This window comes from Coptis chinensis, chromosome 4 (assembly GCF_015680905.1).
Source record: "Coptis chinensis isolate HL-2020 chromosome 4, ASM1568090v1, whole genome shotgun sequence".
In the NCBI taxonomy this organism is placed as follows: Eukaryota; Viridiplantae; Streptophyta; class Magnoliopsida; order Ranunculales; family Ranunculaceae; genus Coptis; species Coptis chinensis.
The window spans coordinates 78,489,948-78,517,412 of NC_141459.1; the positions used below are offsets into that span (position 1 = coordinate 78,489,948).

At 36.3% G+C, this 27,465-nt stretch overlaps 1 protein-coding gene and 1 pseudogene across 1 annotated transcript; both read right to left on the reverse strand.

The window, feature by feature from the left end:
* Positions 1 to 11,356: 11,356 nt before the first annotated feature.
* LOC147504929 (uncharacterized) lies at positions 11,357 to 27,390 on the reverse strand. The gene is made up of 9 exons (XM_086605410.1): positions 25,402 to 27,390; positions 23,849 to 24,708; positions 20,634 to 20,966; positions 19,138 to 19,390; positions 18,041 to 18,968; positions 13,229 to 13,793; positions 12,289 to 12,504; positions 11,915 to 12,200; positions 11,357 to 11,834 (listed from the first exon to the last, which is right to left on the reverse strand). The coding sequence occupies exons 1-5, from the start codon at positions 27,017 to 27,019 to the stop codon at positions 18,406 to 18,408; spliced, it is 3,627 nt and encodes a 1,208-aa protein (XP_086461536.1). The 5' UTR covers positions 27,020 to 27,390; the 3' UTR covers positions 11,357 to 11,834; positions 11,915 to 12,200; positions 12,289 to 12,504; positions 13,229 to 13,793; positions 18,041 to 18,405.
* On the reverse strand, positions 13,479 to 14,242 carry LOC147504930 (coatomer subunit alpha-3 pseudogene; annotated as a pseudogene).
* Positions 27,391 to 27,465: the final 75 nt, after the last annotated feature.

The window sequence follows — 27,465 nt, forward strand, 5'->3', positions numbered from 1 at the left end:
TTGTTGGAAGTGATGTAAATTCTGAGTAGATGAATTTTCAAGAAATTCAATCCACAGACGGCGCCAATGTAAATGTTATATTTGGTATTACCTTACAGATTCAAGAAAGTGAGGGAGATGATGTGCAAATATTGTATTGACCGAGTTCGTATGGATGAACTGCCTACGTATCAAGTTCTCTCTCTAGGGGGGGACTTGAATCAGGTCAAACGTAGTTCCTCATCCTCTTTATATAGGCAAAGGGTTAGCGCCTCCGGTTCACGTGCATCAGGTCAGATCCAGGTCTTCAAGTCACTCGCGCGCCATGGTGACTAGTTAAGGACATTTATGGTGAAGCGTGCCTGAAGCTCCGGTCTTGATGATGGTATTTGAGACTTACGTTACTGTCCGTTGGTGCAAGCGAGAATCTTGGAGATCGCTGTTCGATAGAGGTCGTTCATGTGTAGCGAGTCACTATAGAGCGAGCTTGTACGATGAAGACTTCAGGTCGGTCGACTACTGTTTAGTCAGATCGATTGCCATAGTTGAGTCGCTATGAAGCGAGCTATAAGAACGAGGACCAATGGTCGATCTGTATTCACGTCTGTGCTGGACACCTGCTTAATATTCATTGGATGTGAATATTACTCTCTCACACTTACAATGGTGGCCTATAAGATATATGGGACATATATTACTGTTTGAATTGGTTCTTGCAATGAGTTTGGATTAGCATGTAATCATTGAGTTTTGATCGTCGTAATGTGAAAAATTTTAATGCTTTGAAAACCGTGAAACTCTGTTTTCCGTTTTAGAGATTTAATCCTTTTATGTTGCTAATATTGTGTCGGTTCAATCTGCATAGAGTGATCTTAAGGTTTGATCACCGATCGGCATTTTATGATGTTGTTTAATGAGGGATTAATTTGAACTGCTCGATCACGATCGATCTTTTATTACGAACGTACTGACTTTGTCGTCGTTTATATTCTAGTAGACATGAGATCGAAACTATAAAGTGGTATTACGGTTTCAATCACATATATGGTATTTGGTGTTTTTAAAGATTTGATTTGTGTAGAGACCATAAAGTTTTGGTCTTTAATGGTGGCTTTTGACTACAGTTAATAGGGGTTTTAAAACCCATAAGGTCTGTTCGTCCCTCCTGATTAGAGGAAGAAGATGATGATGTCGTGTGACATCATGATTTCTTTGTAACGAGAAGTTTTCGTTGTTGTTCTCGAACAAGATTAATTTTTTGGAGTTAAAATACTTGGGGGGCGCAATACATGGTACATGCTTCGTTCGTATAGGAAATTTCGATACCGATACCCACAGCCAAATACTCGATACCCACAACCCAATACCCAATTCCCCATACCGATACCGAAACCGAAACCGACACCGAGATCAATAACCAAGTTCGATACCAACCTCAACAGCCAAGTTCGATATCGATACCAATCAATTCTTAAGTTTCTAACAACCCCAAGTTCGATATCAAGAATCCATTCCCACTTTCGATATCGATACCAATCAATTCTAACAACCCCATGTTCGATATCAAGAACATAAAACTAGGTTTAAAACCCTAATTCCGGTCTTTATTAGCTTAAAACCCATTGACTTTATTAATTACACCTAAAGCCCACCCGATTTTTTGAAATGTGAAATAAAGGTTCCAACTTCGGTAAATTTCGAGTTTAAGTCTTTTCTTTGTGTTTCATTTATTCAAAATGCCCATTTTACCCTTTTCAAATTTTTCCTCACAAACACCTCTCTTCTCAAAATATATCTTCATCACCACACTCCAACATACACTAGCTGTCGACCTTCGCATCTCCCACAATCAAAGTAATCACTTTGCCTCTCCATCTTCTTTTCTCCCCACTCTCTTTTTTTCCTCTAATCATTCTAAAAAAATGAGTGTTTTTATTATTTATGATTTTGGGTTTCAAAATAACCTTTGAAATTTGGTATTGATTGACTTTTTGGATTTCATTACAAATGAAGCATTTCCCCTTTATGTAGATTAGTTTTATTGCATACTCCTGTGATTTCAAACGGTTGCTATATATATTGATTGTTTAATTTAATATCTGATTTTCTTTACTTATTTGAATTATTGATATTGTTACTACATACTTTGTAAAGTTATACGTTGAATACATTGTGTAATATTCTAATTGTGTTTTCAAGGTCATTTAACTCATATTGTTTTTGGCACTTGAAGAACAATGTTGGTTATGTTATCTGAGAAAAGATAACAAATTGAGAAAATATGTTGTGAAGCTATTTTCTGATTGTGCTTATATAGCTTCTCATCATGAATTTTTGCCTTGTGCTGAAAAGTTGAAGAAACATGGCGGTTTTCCTATGCAAAGGTTTTTGACAGATATTAGATTGGAAAATTGGGCAAATGCATACTTTCACAGTGCTAGATATGGTAAGATACATGTGCTCGACACTAACTGATCGAATGTTTCAATGAATGATATGGATCACTAAAGAGCGCTTCCTGCCTATTATTCCTATGCTTTTTGGAATCATGGAAAAGATGATAGAAATGACTTAGAACAGATTGGAGGAGTCTATGAAATGGAATTCCGTTTTATGTCCAAAATTGGAGATAGTACTGGTTAGTAAGGTTGAAGCTATAAGGACTTTGAGGGTGGTTAGATCAAATGAAAATCAGTTTCTAGTTCATAGCGACGTCATTCATTCAATTGATTTAATGAATAGATCATGTACTTGTAACTATTAGCGTGTCGATAATTTCCCTTGCATACATGTTATAAGCTTGTATTGGTAGTAAGGGTGATTCCTTTTATAGCTACATTGATGAAGGATATCACGATGATCGCATTCAGCAATGTTACTCACATTCTATCAAGCCCGGTTTGAATGGTTCTATGCCAAGACATATGCTTGATTTTCCTACGGTTTATCCGTGTAGTCCGAAGATTGGTCCTGGTAAACTCAAGAAGAAAAAAATTGAAAGCACCGGTGTGATTCGTTAGTCTGTGATCAGTTTTGATGTTCTCGGCAAACCATATTTTTTTTGTTATCTTAATTGAGATTTTTAAGTATGGTCTTCTGACATTAGTAATGAGAAATTGATACTCATTGTATTCTTTTTATTGAATGTTAGATACTCATTTGAGATTATTCGTTAGTCGTTTTTTTTTTTTTTTGTTATAATGGAATTTATATCCCCGTGAAATTATTTGTGTTGCAATTGTAATTAAGAGTGCAACATTCATGTTCTTGATCATAATTGATAGTGCAACATTCTAATTGATATTGCAACATTCATGTTGCAGTCGTAATTGAGAGTGCAACATTCATGTTGTAGTCGTAATTGATAGTGCAACATTTTAATTGAGAATGCAACATTCATGTTGCAGTCGTAATTGAGAGTGAAACATTCTAATTGACAGTGCAACATTCATGTTGCAGTTGTAATTGAGAGTATAACATTCTAATTGAGAGTGTAACATTCATGTTGCAGTTGTAATTGAAGGTGCAACATCCATATTGCAGTGGGATGTTGTATAAGAACCATGCGTGAGACTTACTTTTGATGTAATGCATGAGACTTAATGCTAGAACTATGCGTGAGACTTAATGCTATATACACATATAAACGAATCTTGGTGGATTTGAACCACCATTCTCTTGGGATTCTTCTCCCAAGCGCTCTACCTTTTTGAGCTAAAGATCCATTCTTTTTATGTTAACTTCATCACGATAATACTTATAGTACATTTGAATCAAAAGTAATAAGTACACTTTCTATTGTGTATAACCATTAACTTTTTTAACATTCATATATGAGTACATGTAATCTCAATTATTTGATGTCAATGTAACAGTGCAACATCCATGTTGCAGTAGAGGTGACAGTGCAACATCCATGTTGCAGTGGTAATTGACAGTGTAACATTCATGTTGCAGTGGTTGTTGTAGTGGTTGTTGCAGTGGTAATTGACAGTGCAATATTCATGTTGCAGTATTAGTTGACAATGGTTGTTGCAGTAGTAATTGACTATGCAACATCCATGTTGTAATGATAATTGATAGTGCAACATCCATGTTGTAATATGAGTTGACTGTGGTTGTTGGAATGGTAATTGATTGTGCTACATCCATGTTGCAATGGTAATTGACGTATAGTGTAACACCCATGTTGCAGTAGGAGTTGACAATTGAAAACAACATGTAAAATCAAACAACAAGCATTAACATTTAAGCTTCATGTTCATTTAAGCAAAAAACAAGTTCATTAAACCAAAACACAAAATACAACTAAAATTATATATATATATATATATATATATATATATATATATGGAAATTTTAAATTTAGTTTCTCACTTTTGTAATAGTTGGTTGTTTTTTGTTTCGAGTAGATCTCGGTTTTTAATGTACAAAATCGGTGGAATCGCCATTAATTTCAAATTTCAAATTTCCATGTTACACTTTTCATACTTTCAGTTTAATTTGGAGGAACTAGGGTTTGTTTTTTTGTTTTTAAACTATTTAGATTTCTGTTTGGGGAAGATGGGGTGAGGGACAAATTTGTAATATTACCAAAAAATTGACTGGGTGGGCTTTTAACATAATTACAAAAGTCTATGTCTTTTATCCGAAATTAAATTAGAATGGTGGGCTTCAGGCCCAATCTCTGTATCAAGAATCCATTCCCACTTTCCAATATCAAGAACCCATTCCCACTTCGCAAAAAAATTTGTATGTGGGGTTTTTAGTATATGGGCATGTGGGTCCAATAGTAGATTGTCATGTGTCCACACATATTAACCTTAGCTAACACATAGTTAGTGAGAGATCTAAATATGGTGAGTTTTAATTCCAAAATTTCAGAGATATCCCAACAAAAAAGGAAACAAAAATAAATAGGAGGCAAAAAATGAGTACCTAAGATTTTTTTCCCTCTTTTTTTTCTCTCTCTCTCTTTCCGCTACCTATTTTACCTCCTTTTATCTTAACAAAATATAGTCACTTGAACTTCCATGATAAAGTTTATTTATTGGCCAAAAAATAATGAAACTTTAGTATCCAAACAAACCAAAGAAAAAAAAAATGAGAAAACAATAATGTAATGACAAACAAACTAAATAATTGATCCATTATTAAAGATCGAATGCTAAACATGATGACTATCATGCATGTCCAAAAATTGTGAGATGTAGTTCTTGTCGCTTGATCAAAATCACGTTTGTCTAAATGTTGAGTACATCACGTTGTTCTTCCCAATACCGCCTTGTTCTTTCCAATTTACTGTATCACATTATTGGTCGCTAGAGTATGGTTTTGAAAGACCAAGAGCCTTGCAGGACCCCTCAATGGATTTGGTCGTGTCACTATGTTTGATGGGTGCTGTGATAGAAGTTCAACAAATCCCTGCATAGACAATATTATTATCACTTTGAAAGGAAAAAAAATGGGATGTTTAATACTCAATTATTGTTCAAGACTAACCTGGGGAAAAATATATGCATGAGTCAGTAAAAGGGAGCAATGAAGTGTTTAAAGGATCATTGTGACCATAACTATTAGAAAGTTTATAGAAGTTAGATTGATTGGTACATTACTGTAGTTTTCTTCGACTTCTCTATCCATCTTAACACTAATATGAAAGACTGAGATTTTTTTTCCTTGAATCAAGAATATTGATGAAAAAAGACGTAGAAGAAGGAGGGGAAATAAGGCGCCAATACTAAAATCTCACATACTCATTTTTTGCCTCCCATTTATTTTTGTTTCCTTTTTTGTTAGGATATTCTTAAAATTTTGGAATTAAAACTCACCATATTTATTTTTCCATTATAACTAAATCTCTCACTAATTATGGGTTCACTAAGGTAAATATGTGTGGACACATGGCAATCTACTATTGGACCCACATGCCCACATACTAAAATTTTCGCCCACTTTGAGACTCGATATAGATACCCGTGGGGCTAAAGTTCTTGATCTCTTTTTCGTTTTTGTTTCGTTTGTTCTTGGGTTCAATAATAATGGCGATCTTGGTTATGTAAGTTTAATAATAATGGAGATGGTTTTGATGAACCTCAAGAGATAAAGGTGTCGAGTTGAGTTGAAAGAGAATACTTTGAGCCCAATCCGATATGGACAAAAGAGTAAAGGACTTTGGGCCCAAAAAGACTTTGAGCCCGATATCATTTAATTGCTTGGAATTGGGCTGATATAGAAAAATCACTTGGGGCCAAAACAGATATACCACTTGTGACTCATATAAACAGATCACTTAGAGCATCTTTAGGAGAGACACTCTCCTAGCATCAAACACCAAATTTCCAACAATTTGGTGCTTTTTCATCTTCAGGAGACTCACATGTTGATGAAAACACCAAAAAAACACCAAACCAAACACCAAATCGGCCAAAATTTGGTTCCAACTTTGGTGCTGTATCAAATCTCTCACGCGGTTTTGCCAACACCACATGGGCTTGGGCTGCTAAGTGGGCTTCTATGGCGCGGTTTGACAACACCGCGCAGTTTTTCCAAAACCGCGTGCTCTTAATGAAGAAACGGGCAAAAAACGACTATATCTTTCTAACACTATAAATTGAAACACTCACACAATAGTTTTACACTCACGTTTTTTTCTCTACTCTCTACTCTTAAAACAACAATGGCTACAACAATGGTCAGTGAAGAACCAAAAGCAAAATCTAGAGGGGCTTCATGGATACAAAAAGAAGATGTTGCTCTCACCAATAGTTGGCTACAAGTTAGTCAAGATAGTGTAGTAGGAAATGAGCAAAAGTTAAACGATTTTTGGAGTAGGATTCTAAATGCATTTCATGCAAATTTAGGAAGAATGACCGAACGCAACTTGACGGGCATGAAACACTGTTGGACTCTCATTCAAGCTAATATCAACAAGTTTCATGCTATTTTCTCTAAGATTCAAGCATCTCCTCCAAGTGGCTATAATGACAATATGATTGTAAGTATTTATTTTTTATTTGTTGTTTTAATTCACAAATATATTTTTCAATTCTAATTTAGTTTTTTCTTAATTAGTAGGTTGAGGAAGCAATAAGTACATATGGGATGCATAATGGGGTTTAGAAGTGGATGCAATGCTATAAGATGGTAAAAGACTCACCCAAATGGAAGAGGCTACAGTTGAGAAATGATTTGCGACCCACCAAAAAGTCGAAGTCAACAGTGGGGAAGGAGGTTCATCAGTTCCAATATCAACTACGACAACTCAACCAATGGATTATGATCTACACCAAGTCGATGGGCTTGAGGATAGGCCTGTTGGAAAGAAAGAAGAAAAGAGAAGAAGGCAAAAAGAGAAAGAAAAAGGTGATTCTAAAGTGGAGGAATCTGCTAAGAAACTTGATGATTTTCTGGTGGAACTTTCTAAAACCACCAAAAAAGGCTATGAATTGGAAGCTCAAATACAATTGAAGAAAGATGAGATGGAATTCGAAAAACTTCAATTGAAGAAAAGTGGGATGGATTGAAAGCTCCAAATCCAAAAAGAAAAATTTTAATTGAAGAAAGATGTGCAATGAGCGCGAAATTTGGCAACTCAAAAAGGTAGAAATTTTACAAAAAAATGAATAATCGATTTGGCAATATCACTGGTAGTAGTCAAAGTAGTGCATAGTCTAAATTTGAGTTTGTATGTCTTTTAATTTGAGTCTTTTAATTTATGTCTTTTAATTTATGACGTACTTTAATTTGAGTTTGTATTTTGATTTTAATTAGAATGTACTTTAATTGAATATTTTCTTTTAATTTGATACTTTTTATCATTCTAAAAAAAATTCGGCAGAGTCTACTTTGTATTTTCAAAATTCTCGTATACACAAATCCTTTCATAAAACCACAAATACATAGAAATAAACTTGGAACACAAATATATAGAGATTGAAACGATAAATAAACACAAAGTCTAAATTAAGTGCAAATAGAAATAGAAATCAAGTCTGACCACGCCGCCCATGCCTACTCCACAAATGCTCGGCCAAGTCATTCTTCAATCTATCATGAACAACTTTTGAATGAACCCTCTCGACGCCAGATGCCCAACGAGATAGAACAAAGTGGCGTTGATCTTTAGATGCACCTTCTCTACATGGCACTTCATACTCGGGACTGTACTGTGGGATATCCGTTTCGCGTTCATCTTCCACAATCATATTGTGTAAAATGATGCAAGCTCTCATAACAGTAGCCATGGTCTCCAAATACCATAACCTGCACGGATTGGCTAAAATAGCCCAACGCGACTTCACTATACCAAACGCCCACTCTATGTCTTTTCTAGCAGCTTCTTGCTTCTTTGCAAAATATTTGTCTTGTGCAACAGTCGGTTTAGCAATCGTTTGAATCAAGGTGGCATAATTAGGATAAATACCGTCAGCCAAGTAATAGCCCATATCATAATGATGGCCATTCACAGTGTAGTTACAAGAAATAGCTTCATAATTGACTATATCATCAAATATTGGTGAGCGGTCAAGCACATTAAGATCATTGTGAGAACCCGCCATTCCAAAAAAAGCATGCCAAATCCACGTGTCACGAGAAGCAACCGCCTCCAAAATCACTGTTGGTTTATGCACATGGCCAGTGTGAGACCCTTGCCACGCAGATGCATGGGCAATTCTTCCATTGCCAGTGCATGCAATCAATGCTTCCTAGCATTCCAAGCCATCCGCATTCCTCAAACTCTTCAAGCAAACGCTGAATATCTACAACATTTGGTTTGCGCAGGTATTCACCTCCAAAAATTCTAATAATTCCATCACAGAAATAGCGCATGCATGCATGAACAGTTGGCTCAACAACATGTAACATGTCATCTACTAGATCAACTGAAGACCCATAAACAAGCATTCGTATAGCAGCAATTACTTTGATTTTTTGGTTAATCCCAAACTTACCCGCACTATTAACTTTTTGTTGAAAATAAGGTACATTATGGTTAAGATGATTGAAAATACGAGTAAATAATGACTGGCCCATACGAAATCGGCGTCGAAAGTCGTGGTCACGAAATATAGGATTTGCGCCGAAGTAGTTAGCATTTACACGAGCCAATGTTACCTCGTATTGACGATTCTTGCATTTTCTTCCTTTCTTCGAACCACCATGTGGTTTATAAGAAGACTCCGCTTCTTGCTGACGCAATAAACTCAGACGATGTCAAACTAAAGGTAGAGCAATAGCCACTAATTTACGAGTTTTAATTGCAGTGTTATCATTTAAAGAGCTCGATGAAGAATTAAAAGATGAATCAGAAGAAGATGAATCATAAAAAGATAAATGATCCATTGAAAAATCGTCAAAAGTTTTGGCTTTTTTTTTTTTTAAGGAGATGAGTTTAGGATTAGACGAAACATGAAAAATGAAGAGAACCTCGCAGGATCAAGAGGGTTAAATGGTTATAGCACGCGATTTCTGGAAAACCGCGCAGTTTTTGAAAAACCGATTGGACTTGGGCCTGTCAGATGGGCTTCAGTGGCACGGTTTTGCAAAAACCGCGTGGGCCAAATGGTACAGTTTATCCAAAACCGCGTCATTTTATGTCGAAAATTTGATGTTGCTCCTAAAGATGGTTGATGTTTTTTTGGTTTGGTATTTTGTTTGGTTCAAAAATTTGGTGTTTTTTGGTTTCACTCTTAAAGATGCTCTTAGGGACAAAAATTGTATTGTCGATATAAGGCTAATTACCTCAAGGCCAATTTTTTCATTGATGGTTTAAGGTGAGAAAAAATATTTTAAAGAACCGATATTTGAAGTTATTATTTGGGGGCGACAAATCAAATACCGATATAAAATTATCGCTTGGGGGCGACTTTTTAATGGCAATATGGATTGATCAGTTGAAATCGGATGAAGAGCTCAAAAAATTCCTTTTATCAAAAAAATTCATTTATCAAATTCTATTTCGAATTCAAAAAAATTTAATTGTCAAGATCCTATTTTTGGATTCAAAAATTATTTTTATAAAAATCAAATCCTATTTCTAATTCAAAATTTTCATTTATCAAATTCTATTTCGAATTCAAAAAATTTAATTGTCAAAATCCTATTTTGAATTAAAAAATTCTGTTTATCAAAATCAAATCCTATTTCACATTCAAAAATTTCATTTATCAAATCCTATTTCGAATTCAAATATTTTAATTGTCAAAATCATATTTTGGATTCAAAAATTCCTTATATCAAAATTCTACTTCAAATTCAAATTTTTTAATTTCATTTCAAATCTTGTTCTTGGCAACAATGTCGAGTTCAGGTCAAAGAAAATTCAGTTATTCAGAAATGTCGAGTTCGGGTCAAAGAAAATCCAGTTCTTTGTAGAAATGTCGAGTTCGAGTAAAAAAATCCAGGTATTAGCAACAATGTCGATATCGGGTAAAAAAAAATGTCAGTATTGGGTAAAAAAAATCCAGATATTGGCAACAATATCGATATCGGGTCAAAAAATCCAGGTATTGCCAGCAATGTCAGTATCGGGTCAAAAAATCCAGGTATTGGTAGCAATGTTGAGTTCGGGTAAAAAAATCCAGTTCTTGGCAGCAATGTCGAGTTCGGATAAAAAAATCCAGGTATTGGCAACAAAGTCGATATCGGGTAAAAAAATCCAAGTATTGGCACCAATGTCAGTATCGGGTAAAAAAATTCAGGTATTGGCAGTAATGTCGATATCGGGTAAAAAAATCATGTTCTTGGCAGCAATGTCGGATTCAGGTCGAAAAATCTTGTTCTTGGAAGCGATATCAAAAATTCCATCTCAGTGTCGAAAATCCCATCTCAATATATTATTTTCTATTTGATTTTCGAAATCTTCAAATTTTCATTTATAAAGACGATGTGGTGGCCAAATATCGTACATACCAATATTCGCCATTATTTCAATAAAGTTCTAATACAATATCACCATAAAAGCCGATATATTCATGATAAATTGCAGGTACAAAATAGGGAAGAAGGATGGACATGTGTCGCTAGGAGATTCGATCAAAGCTATTTGGAAATACTATATAAAGTCTGATTAAGAAGAAAGAAGGATTAGGTTTTGACCCCCACTAAACTTGTAAAAAGAGAGGGATATTAGAAAGAGATCGAGTGATATTGTAGCCACCATTACTACCAAATTCTAAGTTTCTTTTTACTTCAACTCGTTTCTTAATCCAATCCAAATCAATTCAATTTTACAGAATAACTTGATCACTACACTTATATCTTAATATAGGTTTATAGGATGCAAAAAAATTGAACAACCTTATACCTTATATTTCAGCCTACTTTTTGTTTATTAATGGAATATCACTTCTTGCTGAGTGAAAAAAACAGTTCATGGATGTGTGAAAGCATTGTCAAGCTCAGTAATGTCTCAACAATTATACCACAAATATGCTAAAGATTACCATGCACAATCCTTTCTAGCAAAAAATTTACAAATAAAAACATTGTACAAAAGAAAAATAGTTTCACCACATTTTGCCACAACAGAAAGTGCTTTTTGGATGGTCTTGATCTTTGGTAATCTTCCATCACCTCAAATGAATATGGTAAATCTTCAGGTTGATAGTCAACAGCCACTTTAGAATAGGTCAGACGGACAGTATTGGCTCCTGGATGAAGTCGGATTGCGCCTGCTTGGATGAAGTCCGGTAGCACACGGGAGTTGGGGCTGAACATGATTACTCCCTGGTGTTGCAAGTTTTTACCAGGTGAATTGCCACCTTCGACTTGGTGTTTGACTACATAATCCAATCAAGGTAGAGGAACACTTACCAGAAGCCCTTGAGCAGTGACATTTAATACAATACAAACTACATTAATAACAAAAGACCCTCTGTTAGATGAGACTAAAATTTCGGTTATAGAAAGGAAATGGAGAAGACAAACTGACCTTAACTAACTTCATCTGAATATTGGCCTGCCAAAGTTACGTCACGCATTCCTCTGTCTCAACACGTCAGGCATGGAAAGCCTGAGGATGCAAAGAACCTGTGGCACAAACTGACTGTTCAGGAGATGCAAATGTCCTGCTCGATGAGTGAGTACCTTGAACTTAAATCTTCGGTTTCATCTGAATGAGGTACGGAGACACTAGCCAAAGGCTCTCAAGCAAAGAATTATGAATTGCATGCAGTCTTCATCGAGATGCTCTTCCTTGAGATATCTGTAATTTCTACCTAGTTCAGAAGGGACAATTGATAGAACCTCAGTTGGTTAGGAATTCAAATGCTGGTTCAAAGAAGAAAACATATGAGATGAACTGACCTGAACAAACTCCATCTTCATTTGGCCTGTTGGAGTTGGATCAATCAAAGGTGCAACTGGCGCTCAGTTCATCAATCGTCGGACTTTCCAAATTGAAAAATAGCTCTTTTAAAAGCAGACCCCACTTTAACCTTATGACTTTGGCATTTACTTGTGACACGAAATGGCTCAGTAAATTCCCTCACATTAAGGACACTAACAAACATTACAAATCACCTATTTGAGTCACTATCAGAATCAGGAAAGTGAAAGAAAAAAAAATAAAAAAATAACACAATCGAGAATAGGAATAAAAGACGCATTCAAGCGTAAGGTTGTAAAGCTACCAAGTGTATTGTAGAATCTAAAGCATATTATGGTACTCACATGATATACATAAAAAGTTAAAAACAATTCTTGCACTTTGCAACAAAAGAAAGACATAAGAAAATACTGGCGATCACAGATTAGCTAAATAATGTTCTCAATTTCTAGACCAGAAAATTATTTTTATAGGCCTGGTGTTCCAGTTAGTGTTTGATGGTTTACAGACAGGCCGCAGCCAATGAGGTCAAATATGAGGAGCTTGGGTTTGGCAACAGATTAGCATAGCTGATTACAGGGGAGAGCAAAATACACCATAGGACTAAAAGATCATATCACACGTATTCCACCTCAGATACAGATTAAAACTGCCGATTATTTTTTTTGAAATCTCAAATCTAAGTCAGGTAGCCATTTATGTGAAGAAACAATATAAAACTGTCATTATCAACCAACAAAAGAGATAAAACACATTCGAATATGTTGAAAATTAACTGTTATTGTTAGAACATACACCCAGGATTGATTCCTAACATATAAGTAACTTTGGTGACAAAATCAACAATAAAGTCAAGAGAACATTATGCGGTCAATGAAACTTTAGAAAATTATGTAGAGAATGAGATAAGAAACTTACCCTAAACATTGGTGTTGATGGTTTCACAATTCAATATGATTCTCGACTCGAAGGTGGGGAATCCGGTTCCAGTCCTCGCTATATAGCTGTGGATAACATTCAATGACGCGCAACGAAGTTGAGGAGGGAAGCTGTAGCAGCCACTCTGGTAACTTTCTAAAATTCTTGCAAAACCTAATGTTTACCAAGCAGAGCAACGGACTCCATATCACTAGACCAGACAACATATTTGATGAAAGGAATCTGAAGGTCACAAAGAACTATTCACATAGTACAACGAATCGCCACTCACTGAAAAGGCAGGCCTTTCTCTCTCCAACTTAAAGACAATCATACTACTATCATGGCCAGCAGCTATAAGGTTCATCTCTGGATGGAATGCAAGAACCCAAAACCGATCATGCTCTCTGCGGAAAGTCTGTATACCAATCCTCTTTGTGACATCCCACACACATATACTTTTATCCTCGGGATTGGAGACAATAATATCCTGCTTTGCATGGAAAATTACACGAGATAGTTTTTGCAGGCCCTCACAATGTGTCCACCTCCCAAGCTTTCATATCTGGAGAGAAAAAAAATGCAACTTGCTTATTTGTCAGTGTCCTTGATACCCCACTCCCACCAATAATGACTTCCAGAACAAATCATATTTATGTTAATAATAACATCCAGAAGAAGAAAAAAAAACCAACATCAACACTAAAAGTAACAAACGAATATACCGTTCATTCTCCATAATTTAATTTGATGATCATCTGCGCCAGACACAATCAAAGGAAGGGTGGGATGAAATGAAGCCCAATTGACTCCACGGTCACGACCTTCCAATACATACATGACCATAGCATCTACACCCCCAAACATATCTAAGCTCATTTCACTAAGTCGAAGACTGTCATCCGCTGAAGATACTGTTTTCTTCCTCAAGGCACCTATGTCCCAGACACGGATAGTTTGATCCAAGGAAGCCGATACAACCAGATCTTTTTTAGGATTAAAAGCGGCGCACATTACATAATGAATATGTCCAGTTAAGACAGCAATACAAGTGTGTGACTGCCAATTCCATATTTTGATAGTCTGATCATCACTTGCACTAAGAATCCAAGGCGACTCATGGTGGAATTGGACAGTTCAGATGTAATCGAGGTGTCCAGGAAGTGTATACAGACAGTGACGCAATTTATAATTCCAAACTTTGATTGTATAGTCATCTCCTGCAAAAACCATGACAATCATTCAAGACCTTGATATATAACCAGGGCTGGTCATCGAGTCGAGTTGTTCATGAGTAGTCGAGCTTGGCTCGTTGAAGGCTCGACTCAAACTCGTCTGGGCAAAAGTATGAGTCGAGCTTGACCTTAATTTAAAGCTCATTCTAGATAGCGAATAATTCGAGTTCGAGTAGCTCGCGAGCTACGGGAGCTACTCAAGTCGAGCTCGAGCTCGAGTAGCTCGTGAGCTACTCGTTTTATAAGTCTATACGTAGTATATAATTTATAATTTATACGAATTTTATACTTTATACCCAACTATAATTTACAATTTATACTAGTTTTAATGTTTTATACACATTATTTTCATGTTTGAGCTCGAGCTCGAACCTGAGCGTGTAGTGCAAAACGAGTTGAGCTTGAGCTTCAATATTAAACTTGAAGTCGAGTTCAAGTTGAGCTTCTTCATGTGCGAGTCGAGCTCGAGTATAGCAAAACTCGACTTGGGTAGCTCAATGACCAGCCCTATATATAAGCAATCTTATTAAGGAGACAAAAACTCAAGCATTTGGCAATTCGTGACAATCATGACTTTTATTCTTTACTCAGTTATACAGAAAAGCTAATTTCACTTGTAGCCATAAAACTTTAAAAAGGACAAAGTTAAAAAATAGTAAAATAATAACACTATAATAATAGCAACAATAAAGATAATTTGTTACTAGAAAAACCTTGAAAAATGTTTTTTTCCTGTGATTATACATCTCAGTATATATGATTGTTCAAATCCACGGGAAGTTGTAAATGCTACTATATTTGTTGATGCATCAATAAAATTAGAAACTAACAGACAACAATAATGACGAAAACAAGGACGAACTTGTACCAAAAACTCTAAGATTCCATCACTATCCTTCACTTTTCACAATCTACTGATGCAAATTCCCATTAGCTTCATATGTAATGTGTTTATGATTGCTATCAGTGAAGTAGTGAACGTGAGCATACATATGTAGACGACTAGTAATAAGATGCACCCTCTTGGTTAATATTAATCATGTCCACGTACATATAACAGTCATATATATAATGCCACTTAAAAATGTCAAAGGATGAGGTCGCATCCTGAGCCAATTGGATATGAAAATATTATCGACTCCCCCCTCTTTCACCCTAATTAGCCAAATTTAATTTCGAATAGTACATGACTGAAAACTGCAACAATGTGATATCTAAGAGTTTGCATTACTCAACTCGTTTCTACAAAGTTGGAGTACCATTTCTTTCACTGTCAATTATGTGTTTAACACAAATACATAGAAAGGTATCCCCCATGTAATCTTATTCTAGCCCAGTGGGTCTGAGCAGTAGTGCGACTAGGAGAGCTTCACAGTCATAATGTTTAGTAGTATTTGACGTGTGATGGTCTTTAGCATAATCTGTTTAGGTGTTGCCACTTTAGCATTTGTAATTTTTCCATTCTACTCTTGTATGCCATCTCAGCGTCATCTTACTTTCTAAAATTTTCTCCATACATCAATGCAAATACTAGTATATCGATCTAAAACTACATTATCGTCTAGCTTCACAGTCATCGGTATGCAACAGTAATCCAGTAACTCTATTTCAAATATTGCACTCACCACCAATAAAATAATGTCATGTCATACACATTTCAGTGTTTGACACTACCAAATACAATTTAATATGGTTCTCTCATTCTTTACATACTATGCGCGACAGGAAATGCATATTCCATTGTTTTTCAACCAGTAAAGTTCTAATTTTTGTCACTAGCTCGAAATCAGCTACATCAATTGCAAAACATATATTGATATATTGGGCAGGATAGCATAGCTGATTACTCATGGCACTGCTACTGAGTAAACAAATAAACCCACAGATGAAGTAAAAAAATAATAATAATAAAAATAATTAGGGACAACATGCAATAGACCATCATAGCAGTTGTCTTACATAATTTGAAATGAGATTTATCTTATACATGCAATAGACCAACTACGGACAAATAATAGGTTTAACACGTTAAATTGGCAATACAAAGTTTTCACTACATAGAAAAGGCTTCCAAAGGGTTTTAAACTTCAGCAAATTATCTGAAATGAAATTAGAGCAAATCCGTGAAATGGATGGAAATATCAACATGCTCACAAATGTGATAGGAACATATAGAGAATCAGTCAAACGTAGATATAAAGTGTGGTGTAAAAAGGATAAGTAAAAACACGTACAACCAAATATCAGAACCTATGTAACATTGACACTCACACATGGTCACAGAGTACAGGCACACGTGTTAACTACGAGCAAAACCCAATTGGGTAGGGGTGGCAGTTTTGTACATGACCCGCTAACCCGACACGAATCCGACACGAAATTAGCGGGTTTGGGTTGCAAAAAAAGACTTTTGGGTCATTTAAGGGTTGACCCGCCAAACCCGTCAAATAAATGGGTTGGGTTAGGGTCCACATGTTAACCCGGGTAACCCGTTAGTATACCCGATTAGTTCCCAAGTCCAATGGGTCGGGTCATCAACCCGTTACTTGTATGACCTGTTTTAAGTCCTTAAACATATATGTTTCCAAATTTTATTAAATCTCATAATCCCAATTACCTAAAAGAAAATACTAAACAGAAAATGATCAACTAGATTTAGAAGAATAAGCCGGCAATCCAACATATAGAATATTATAGATTCATTCAATAAAATATATTATCACGTACATTAATATTGAACCCTTACCCTAGTCTCAATTATATAAAGAGAACAATGAAGCCGTCAAAGTCATAATAATATTTGCATTTATTTAATATGTTTGCCCACGAGGTAGTAAAGTGGATAAACTGGACATGCATGGTTGTTATTTCTAGTTTGGTTATGTTTTTTGTTTGGCTAACAGGTTGTTTCACTTGTTTGGTTCAGGCGTTCAGCAGATGCATGTGCTTCAACAACTCTGCGCACTTTTGCAAGTTCTTTTATTATTTAGATTAATAAATATGCTTTATCCAAAAAAAAAAAAAAAATAGAATTTACGGGTTATCTGTTAACCCGATCCAAAATTGACCTGCTGGCTTAGCGGGTCACCCGTTGGGTAACCCGTTACATATGCAGGTTGGGTTTGGGTTTGACAAACTTGACACGATTGGTAATTGGGTTGGGTTTGGGTTTGCTCTCCTAACACGTGACCCGAGTATGACACGACACGAACCCAACCCAACACGACCCATTGCCACCCCTACAATTGGGAGAAGAAAAAAAACGGTGGGGGAGGGGGAGAAAAGCCTCAGATACAGATTAAAAATGCCCAAAACAAATATGTGAAATCTTAGTTAGGAAGCATTTATTTGATTAAACAATATGAAACTATCAATATTAACCAACAAAAAAGATAAAACACATATGAATATGTTGAAAATTAACTGTTATTGTTAGAAGTTAGAACATGCACCCAGGATTGATTCCTAACATATAAGTAACTTTGGTGACAAAATCAACAATAAAGTAAAGAGAACGTACATTATGCGGTTAAGGAAAGTTTAGAAAATTATGTAGAGAATGAGATAAGAAACTTACCCTAAACATTGGTTTTGATGGTTTCACAATTCAACATGATTCTCGACTCGAAGGTGGGGAATCCGGTTCCAGTCCTTGCATCTTATATGTAGCTCTGGATGACAATTGATGACGCGAAGCGAAGTTAGTGCTGGAAGCTCTAGCAGCCACTCTGGCAACTTTCTCAAATTCAAGCGCTTGAAGTCTACGGGCATGCTGTATTTCCTCTGGTAAAGACGTCAACTGAGGCAACCAAGCCAACTCTAACTCTTTAAGGGAAATGAGGTGCTGAAAATCAACCAACATGATTTCCAATTCTTGACAACCCATAATAATCAACTTCTCGAGGGCTGTTAGATGTTGCAGCGATGACTCAGATAAAGATTTTAGACTTCCTTGAGAGAAGTCAGGTTTAGTAATCCCTCCGTCAGAGATTCCAAACCTCCACATCTATGAATCCCCAATCTTTGTATTGTCGATTCCAAACCTCCATATCCATGTTCCGTAGGAAGCGTTTTCAGTTTGTCGCAATCGTAGATGTCCAAATATCGCAGACGCGTAAGGTTTCGTAGAGGTGCTTCTGGAAGAGTTTCCACTTCATCAAATCCCGTAATACGAAGGACAGAAAGATTAGGGAGTTTTTCCACCGACTTGAGCGAAGGATCATTGCCTTTCCCCACAGCTAAATCTGTGATAGAAGATGGCAGTGGCGTGGGTAATTTCAATTTGGGGCAATTATAAAGATGCAAACTTTGGAGGCAAGAAGGGAGTAGCAGGCATTCTGAAGACCATCCTTCCACGTTAGGCATGAAGAAACCAGCTTTGGAAGTGCGGTAGAAGACCCTACCCAACCAGGCAACATCACACCTGGGTACCCATAAATACACAATTGTTTGACATTCGCGTAAGGCTTGAGTGCTTCTAACACCTCTTTGCTGTTGTTGCATTCAATTCCAACGTCAACGTCAACGTCAACGTCAACGTCAACGTCAGACACACCAACTGGCCACTTTAGGTGTAGGCTTAAAAGGTTCTCCTTACTCCTTAAGTTGGCTTTGTAAGCATCCCTTGGATCAGGCACGTACTGAAGCCCTTTTATGGTTAAGAACTTAAGATACCTTCAAGATGGTTTAGCTTTTCCAACTCCTGGATACCAACAGAGTCACTAAGTTGACTCACCACAAACGTACTTAACTGCTTCAGGCAAGTCAATTCACCAATTCCCAATGGCATGTGAGTCAACTTTGGATCCTCAATGTTATTAATGTCCTTGTAAATGTCACTGCCAATCTCTAGTTTTCTGAGCTTCCTCATGTTGCTCAAGTTCTTGGGCAACATTTTAAGATTGCGACATTTCTTTAGGTTCAGGATCTGTAAATTTGTTAGGCAGCAAATAGATTCAGGTAAAACCATGATTCCAATTTGATAAAGATCAAGGCACCTCAACTGTTTCAAGTTTCCGATTGATGGTGGTAAGGTTGTTAATTTTAAGTTGTAGCTTAGCACTAGTATCAGCAAGTTTCTTAGCTTACAGACGGATTCAGGTAATGATGCAATGTCCATGTTACTAAGGTTGAGATACCTCAAGTGTTTTAAACGGCCGAAAATAGGGGGTAGACTTCTGAAGGTCCATAAATTGCTGAGATCTAACACTCTTAAGTACTCAAGTTGTGAAAGTCTTGATGCAAAGAGCTCTAACGGGGAACTGGTTGCACAGTGGTGGAAAATAATTGTACGGCAGAATGATTGGGGTTTAAAAATTGTGTTCAGAGTTGCTTGCGATGGTGCCAAATTATATGTCACCGATACATGTCGTGCCTTCCGAGGAACATCTCTTATTGATAACAAATTAAAATGAAAGCAAACTTTATTACAATGATTTGATGATCTTGTTTCTCTGAATACAATGTTGTATATATACTAGTTTAGAAACAGCTGTAACTAACTGCTGACAAGGATCAGTTAGTTATTAACCATACCAGAATTTTAACTAATGAATCTAACTAGAAGTTAGTGCTAACTACACTTGTCTTCTCTGTTATTACCCTCCCTCAAGCTGAAGGGTGAATCTCGCACTGATAGCTTGTGAATTAACAATTGAAACCTCTGAGTTGATAGACCTTTTGTGAATACATCAGCAATCTGGTCTGCCGTACAAACATACTTGATAAGAAGTAATCCACTTGTAACTAGCTCCCTGACATAATGATAGTCAACTTCTAAATGTTTGGTTCTGGCATGAAAAATGGGATTACTAGATAAAGAAATTGCACTTATATTATCACACCAGAGAAGAGGAGGATGAATCATAGGAACTTGAAGATCCTTTAGAAGAATGCTTATCCAAGAGAGTTCTCACTGCGATTATAGGCTAAGCTTCGATATTCGACTCGATCTTTGGATCTAGCAATCTGTTGGTTGCTTCTTGGCACACCAAGAAATGAGATTAGTACCATAATATATCTGAAATCGTTGTTGATCTTCTATTAGTTGGGCAGCCGGTAATCTGATCTGAAAGTAAGTCGTTATTTGATCCGAAGAGCTTTTGGTGAACATAATGCCTTTGGTAATAGTCCCTTTAAGATATCGAAGTACTCTTTTTTAATTTACTGACCATATGAGATGAGGTAGGAGCATGCAAGAACCACCAAGTTGATTGATTTGAGAATGATATGTCAGGTCGTGACCAAGTAAGATACTGCAGAGCTCCAACAGTAGACCTATATTCAGTAGGATCATTTAGTATTTCGCCATCCTGAGGAGTGAGTTTTACTGATGTAGAGCAAGGAGTAGAACAGGGCTTGGCATCGAGCATCTTTGTTTTATCCAGAAGATCATAAGTGTACTTTGTTTGAGATAGAAACAAACTATGAGAATCTCTCTTTATCTCCATTCCCATAAAATAATGTAGAGGACCGAGATCTTTCATTGCAAATCTGACACTTAACTGTTGAATAATAGAGTTGCAAAAGGTAAAAGAGCTACCAGTAATCAATATATCATCAACATAAACAAGAATATATGTGGTTGCTTGAGAGTCACTTCTGATGAATAATGATGGATCAGCTTTTGACAAGGTAAAACCAAGGAACTTGAGAAGCGGTGACTAACTCCTCATACCAAACGAGGAGCTTGTTTCAACCCATAGAGATTTTTTGTAATTTACACACATAGTGTGGTCTATCCAAATCAACAAATCCTTGAGGTTGAGCCATATAAACTTCTTCCTTAAGATGACCATGTAGAAAAGCATTGGAGACATCCAATTGCTTTATAGACCAATCTCTTTGAACTCTGCAAATGATAGAATCATTCTTATGGTAGAAGGCTTTTAGAAAGATGAAGGTTTCAAAGGAAGTCTATACCAGATTTTGATGAAAACCTTTTGCTACTAGTCGAGCCTTGAGTTTATCAATAGTTAAATGCGCCTTTTGCTTGATTCTAAACACCCATTTATAGCCAACAACGTTTTGACCATCGCCAGGAGGAACTAACATCCAAGTTTTATTCCTCAAGAAGTGCATTATATTCTCACGCCATTGCCTCTCCACACGTGGATCTTTTACTGACTTGGGAAAAGGTAGTAGGAGCTTTAGGCATATTTTGTAAAGTGGTAGACAGAAAGCAATTGGGCAAAGGATGTTTGGTTGTTGTGTATATTTTAGGTTTTATGTATACCACTTTTGCCTCTTATGCATTGTATGATCATTAGTCACCGATGGATAATTGGAAGTTGAATTTGAAGTAGGAGAAAACGGCAGGGATTGGACAAACAAGGATCAGAGGAGGAAATAGAATGAGTAAAAGAGTTATCAGGACAAGAGTTAAAGGACTGAGAATTACACTGATGAGGAATTTTGATAAAAGGATGACATGAAGTAAGAGAAGAGTTAGAGTTTATAGTATGATTAGTAAAAACTGTTTTATAAGGAAAGTCAGTTTCATTAAAAATGACATGTCTGGAAACAAAGACTCTACCTGTATGTGGATCAAGACATCTGTATCCCTTATGTTGTAAACTATAACCAATGAATACACAATGCTTACTTCTCATATCAAGTTTGTGGTTTGAATAAGGCTTTAACCAGGGAAAACAGCTGCAGCCATAGCTTTTTAAGATAGAATAATTTGGAAGCTGTTGGAATATCTTTTCCCAAGGACAAATGTTTTGAAGTGATGGTGATGGTAGTCTATTGATCAAGAAAGCAGCAGTTTGAATAACTTCAAGCCACAAAGATGTGGGAAGATTGGATTGAGACAGAAGTGTTCTTGTCATTTCAAGAAGATGTCGATGTTTTCTCTCAACTACACCATTTTGTTCAGGGGTGTGAGCACAAGAAAATTGATGTTCAATACCAGTTTTGTTGAGAAAAGATTTAAATTGTGTGCTAGAAAACTCACCACCACAATCTGATCGCACACATTTTATTTTTTTATCAAGTTGATGCTCAATATATGATTTGAAATTTACAAAAGTGCTGTAAAAATCAGATTTAAGAACAAGAGGAAAAATCCAACAATATCTTGTAAAATCATCCACAATGGTTACAAAATATCTAAATCCACTTACAGAAGAAACTGGTGAAGGACCCCACAAGTCAATATGCAACATATGTAGAGGAGTACAACTCTTGGAGAATGAAATAGAGAAAGGTAGTTTATGACTCTTCCCTAATTGACAATCATTACAAAAAGAAGTAGATTTGATGCTATGTTGTACAATCAACTTATTTCTACTTAGAACTTGATGTAGGACAGATGAAGAGGGATGTCCTAGTCTTTGATGCCATATGGAGAAGGATGCTTTGTTGCTAAAGAAGACTGAAGGTGTGGATGATGAAGTAGATGAGTTGCAGTTAAATGAAAAAGGATAAAGGCCCTTCTCACATTTCCCTTGGAAAAGAATCCTCTGGGTTGCATTGTCCTTTACAGTGAAACCATGAGAATGAAAGGTAAGAGAGCAATTATTATCAGTGACAAATTTGTGTACAGACAATAGATTGTGAGTCATTTGTGGTACATGCAAGATGTTTTTCATATTAAAGCTTGAATATGAATTAGTGGGATAAAATATTGATGAACCAGTGTTAAGTATGTTCAAACCTTGGCCATTTCCCACTAGAACTTTGTCCTTTCCTTTGTAAGATGCATGAGATCCAATATTAGAGATATCAGGAGTAATATGATGTGAAGCTCCCCGGTTAATGCATCACCCGGCTTGGACTTGAAGCATTGAAGTGATCTTTGAGAAGTAAAGTTGGCGGATTGGACATCCAAAGTTCTCACGACTTGAGAATGCTTCGAAGGAAAGTTTGTGTTCCGATAACTTGATATTGCAGAAAAGTTGAGGATGATGCAAAGTTAGCAAAGGGAAATCCCCGAGTTATAGTTGCTTGAGGAAGCAAAATTTGCATTTGAATATCCTTGATGTTTGATTGTTGAAAGAGCCATAAGATGAACCGGCATAGTTGTTAAGATCATGATTGAAACCATAGTGATTCATATCACCATTTCCATAGTAGTTTGATCATAACCAAAATTCTCGATCATAGCCAATCGATATTACGGTCATATCCATTATTCCGATCAAAGATGCAGATGATTTTTGATCAAAGCCACCATATTTTGATCATATCCACTCATATTTGGATCATAGTTTGAAGTATTTTGATCATAACCACGCTTAGCATCATCGGCGTATATATGAAAGTGTTGCAGAATCATGAATATTAGCTAACATAGCTAATTTAGTCAGGTGGGATCTTTCCTGCATAGGCATGACTCATGCGATGATGACAATCATGGCGGATGCCCGGTTTTGCCACATACTTGACAAACTGGCCTATTCCCTTGATTGTGATAGATTCCTTGAGTAGGATTTCCTCTGAAATTGAAGTTTCTATTTGATCCCCTATAAGAGTTTGCATTGTTAAAGTTCCCTCTGTTATATTGAGAAGAGCTGACATTTGGATTTCCTCTGTAGTTCCCTCTATTCCCTCTGAAAGACCCATAGTTGTTTCTATTAAACTGATAATTGCCTTGATAAGAACTATTCTGTGGCATGTAATCTCTTGTTGTAGCAAATGCATGAGAGTTAACATCAGAAGCTTGAGTAGTGTGTGCTTCTTCTACTGAAAGTTCTTCACTCAACAGCAAACCATGTAGCTCATCTGAGTTAACTTGTTGTTGCCTTACACAAATAGAAGTAACAAATGATTTGTATTCATTTGTAAGACCCTTGAGCATATGAAATACCAAATCTGTATCGTTAACTGGTGAGCCAGCAGCAGCTAATGAATCTGCAATTTGCTTAATGTTTTGCATATATGAAGAAATACTCAAATTTCCTTTCTTCTGACTTTGTAACTTTGTCTTGAGTTGCATAACATGAGCAGTTGATATGGTTGCAAAACGTTTCTCTAATGTTGTCCATAACTCATAAGCAGATGAGATCCCAACAACATAAGGTAACACCTCTATTGACAATGTCGCATTCATCCAAATAAGTAATGTTTGGTCTCTTCTAATCCAATCAATATAATCAGGATTGACTTGATTTGTTAAATTTCCTCTTTGATCAATAAGAAATTGATCAGGACATCTTTCTCTACCAGTCACAAGATTCAAAAGATTGAAGTTTCTAAGTATTGGCTTAAACACAGATTTCCACAAGATATAATTCTCTCTATCTAATTTAATGGAAATAAGATTGCATATATTCTCAAAAGAAAGGTTTTGAAACGAACTCACAACCGGATTCAAAAAGATGACGGCATTTGAGAAGTCGATGAATCGTGAAGCCATTAATGGATTCTCAAGAATGTTGAATTGATTCTTTGGTTGGAATATTGGCTTGATTCGATTGTTATTAAACCGATTTGTAGGAGAAGGTTGATTGTGATTGTTGTTTTGTTGAGTAGAAGGTTGAGTAGAAGGTGCTTGAATCGATTATTTCTAGCCATTAATGAAGAACTTGAAGAACAGTTCTTGATAATTTGTTAGGGTTTGATGATTTACACCAACTTGAATCTAAGAAAACTGAAGAACTTCTTGATTACTTGCTTACATCAAGAATTGAATTGATTGATGAAGGATTGAGCAGCGGAATGATTGAATTAATTTTTTTTTTTTTTTTTTGGTAATTTGGGTTTTGAGGATCGATTTGAAATCTCTTTCGAGCATTTAGCTCCGATACCATGATAACAAATTAAAATGAAAGCAAACTTTATTACAATGATTTGATGATCTTGTTTCTCTGAATACAATGTTGTATATATACTAGTTTAGAAACAGCTGTAACTAACTGCTGACAAGGATCAGTTAGTTATTAACCATACCAGAATTTTAACTAATGAATCTAACTAGAAGTTAGTGCTAACTACACTTGTCTTCTCTGTTATTACTTATCTCACCAATTTTCACAGACAAACAATCATTGACCATAACTGAGCATGCAAGATCGTGCATGAGATCGTGCATCTTAAACGTCGTAACTTTGCACAAATTTACATTTTCATGCATGTCTTGGAAGAAAGAGCGCCTTAGTAACTCATTGAAAACTTCGCCACCGATGTCTTCCACCTCTAACCCTCCACTAGATTGGATAAAACCATTTACCATCCATTGATGGATCAATTTTTCTTTCTCCATCATATAATATTTTGGATATATGGAGCAATAGGCAAAACACTGCCTCAAAATTGGAGGCAAATGGTTATAGCTCAATTTCAAGGTAGGTAAGATGGTATTCTCTCCATGTTTTTGAAGAGTCCAAATTTCACTGTCTCTTACACATCTCCAAAATTCATCATTTCTGGAGTGTAACAAGCTTCCTAGTGCCTTTACAGCAAGTGGTACACCTCCACACTTGCTTATAATCTCCTCACCCATTTTTCTCAAGTTTGGAGTGATCTCATCGTTCTCCATACCAAACGCATATTGCTTGAATAGAAGCCAACAATGATGCTTTGGTAGAAAACTGAGTTCATGTGTTGGATTAATGATGCATGTGGTAGAGTCTACAAATGTTTGGAAATGTATAGATTCTACCACTGTCGGGAGACGAGTTGTTACAATGATTGAACTTCCTTCATCTCCACATGTGAGAAGATGTTTTATTTTATTCCACCTCTCCCGATCAGGGTCCCATACATCATCCAATACAAGCAAAAACTTCTTGTTCTTTAATAATTTTTCGAGGTAGGTTTGCATAGGATTCATCTCTGCAAGATCACAGCCTCTTTCAGAAAGAAATTCTATAATCATTTTTGCAACTCTTTTGAGGCTGAAATCATCAGAGATACAAATCCAAATTCTGGTATTAAATTGATCTACAACTCTGACATCATTATAGATCAATTGAGCAAGGGTGGTCTTTCCCAAGCCACCAATTCCAAGTATAGGACAGATGGAAAGATTACTATGACTCTTCGCATTGTCTAGTAGTATCTTCACAATAATTTCTCTGTCCTCATCTCTCCCATAAACTATTGGTTCAGTTAGTTTAGAGCTAGTTTCTCGGTCGGGACCTAACTCTGTACCACCCTCCTCTTTAAGTCCAGGACTCAAATGAAACTTGAGTCTTTCGGCAGCAATATCATCAAATTTTTCCCTGACTTGTTTAATTCTTTTTCCCACTTGGTGACGAAACACAAGTTGTTTGAAATCAAAACAAGTTGAGAGGGAGTTACTTACTTGCTTCCCACAACTCGGCTCCCCAGCGTCTGACTCGGTGCGTTGAAATTCTAATGCGCAATCATCCATGATGTTTTCGGCTTCATAAGCAGCATCCTTGAGCTTTCTTAGCCAATCTCCAATCAGCTTGTCTTTGATCTGTTTCGTCTCGGCGTCGTCAAGGACAGATCGAACAGTGTCCAAAGTGCTGGAGAGTTTCTCCAAGTCCTTCTTCACACCATATAGTAAACCAAACTCGGTGCTGATCAGAGAAGTTAAATTGGAACCAAGAAGTTCAACAATGGGAGAGACGAGTATATCAGCCATATCTAAGTGAATGGGTGAACGTGTGAACGTGTGATGATTAAATTTGCGTCTTGTTCGCCACTTGCTTGTGCTGAAAGTGAAACAGACTTATGTACATAAACAATTGAGAAAAAGCTTCCCTGTTGAATATTTTCTACCACTCATTTTGCTGTTGGTTTGGTGGTAGGTCCATTTAAATTCAGTCATTCAGCGAAAAATAACATCACAGAAAATCCAATCAGAAATGCATCAAGTTTTTGGACTCTTGAACTTTTGATAAGTCGGTCAATGGAGACTTATGAGTCTTTAATAGACCCACACGTTCACCAAGAACCAAACAATATGCAATTCAATTACTTGTAAGTTGTAACTTCTACCTGTCCTTGTTACTTTTACAAAACGTACGTATATAACCCAACATCTTTAAAGCACCTTCCTTGTTGAAATTACTAGGGTTTGCCCGTGCC

Coding starts and splice junctions, on each gene's coding strand:
- LOC147504929 (XM_086605410.1), bottom strand. CDS start 27,019: ATGGCTGATATACTCGTCTCTCCCATTGTTGAACTTCTTGGTTCCAAT. Junction 20,967..23,848: donor GGAATAGGCCAGTTTGTCAA/GTATGTGGCAAA, acceptor ATTATTCAACAG/TTAAGTGTCAGATTTGCAAT. Junction 18,969..19,137: donor AAAGCTAAACCATCTTGAAG/GTATCTTAAGTT, acceptor GACGTTGGAATT/GAATGCAACAACAGCAAAGA.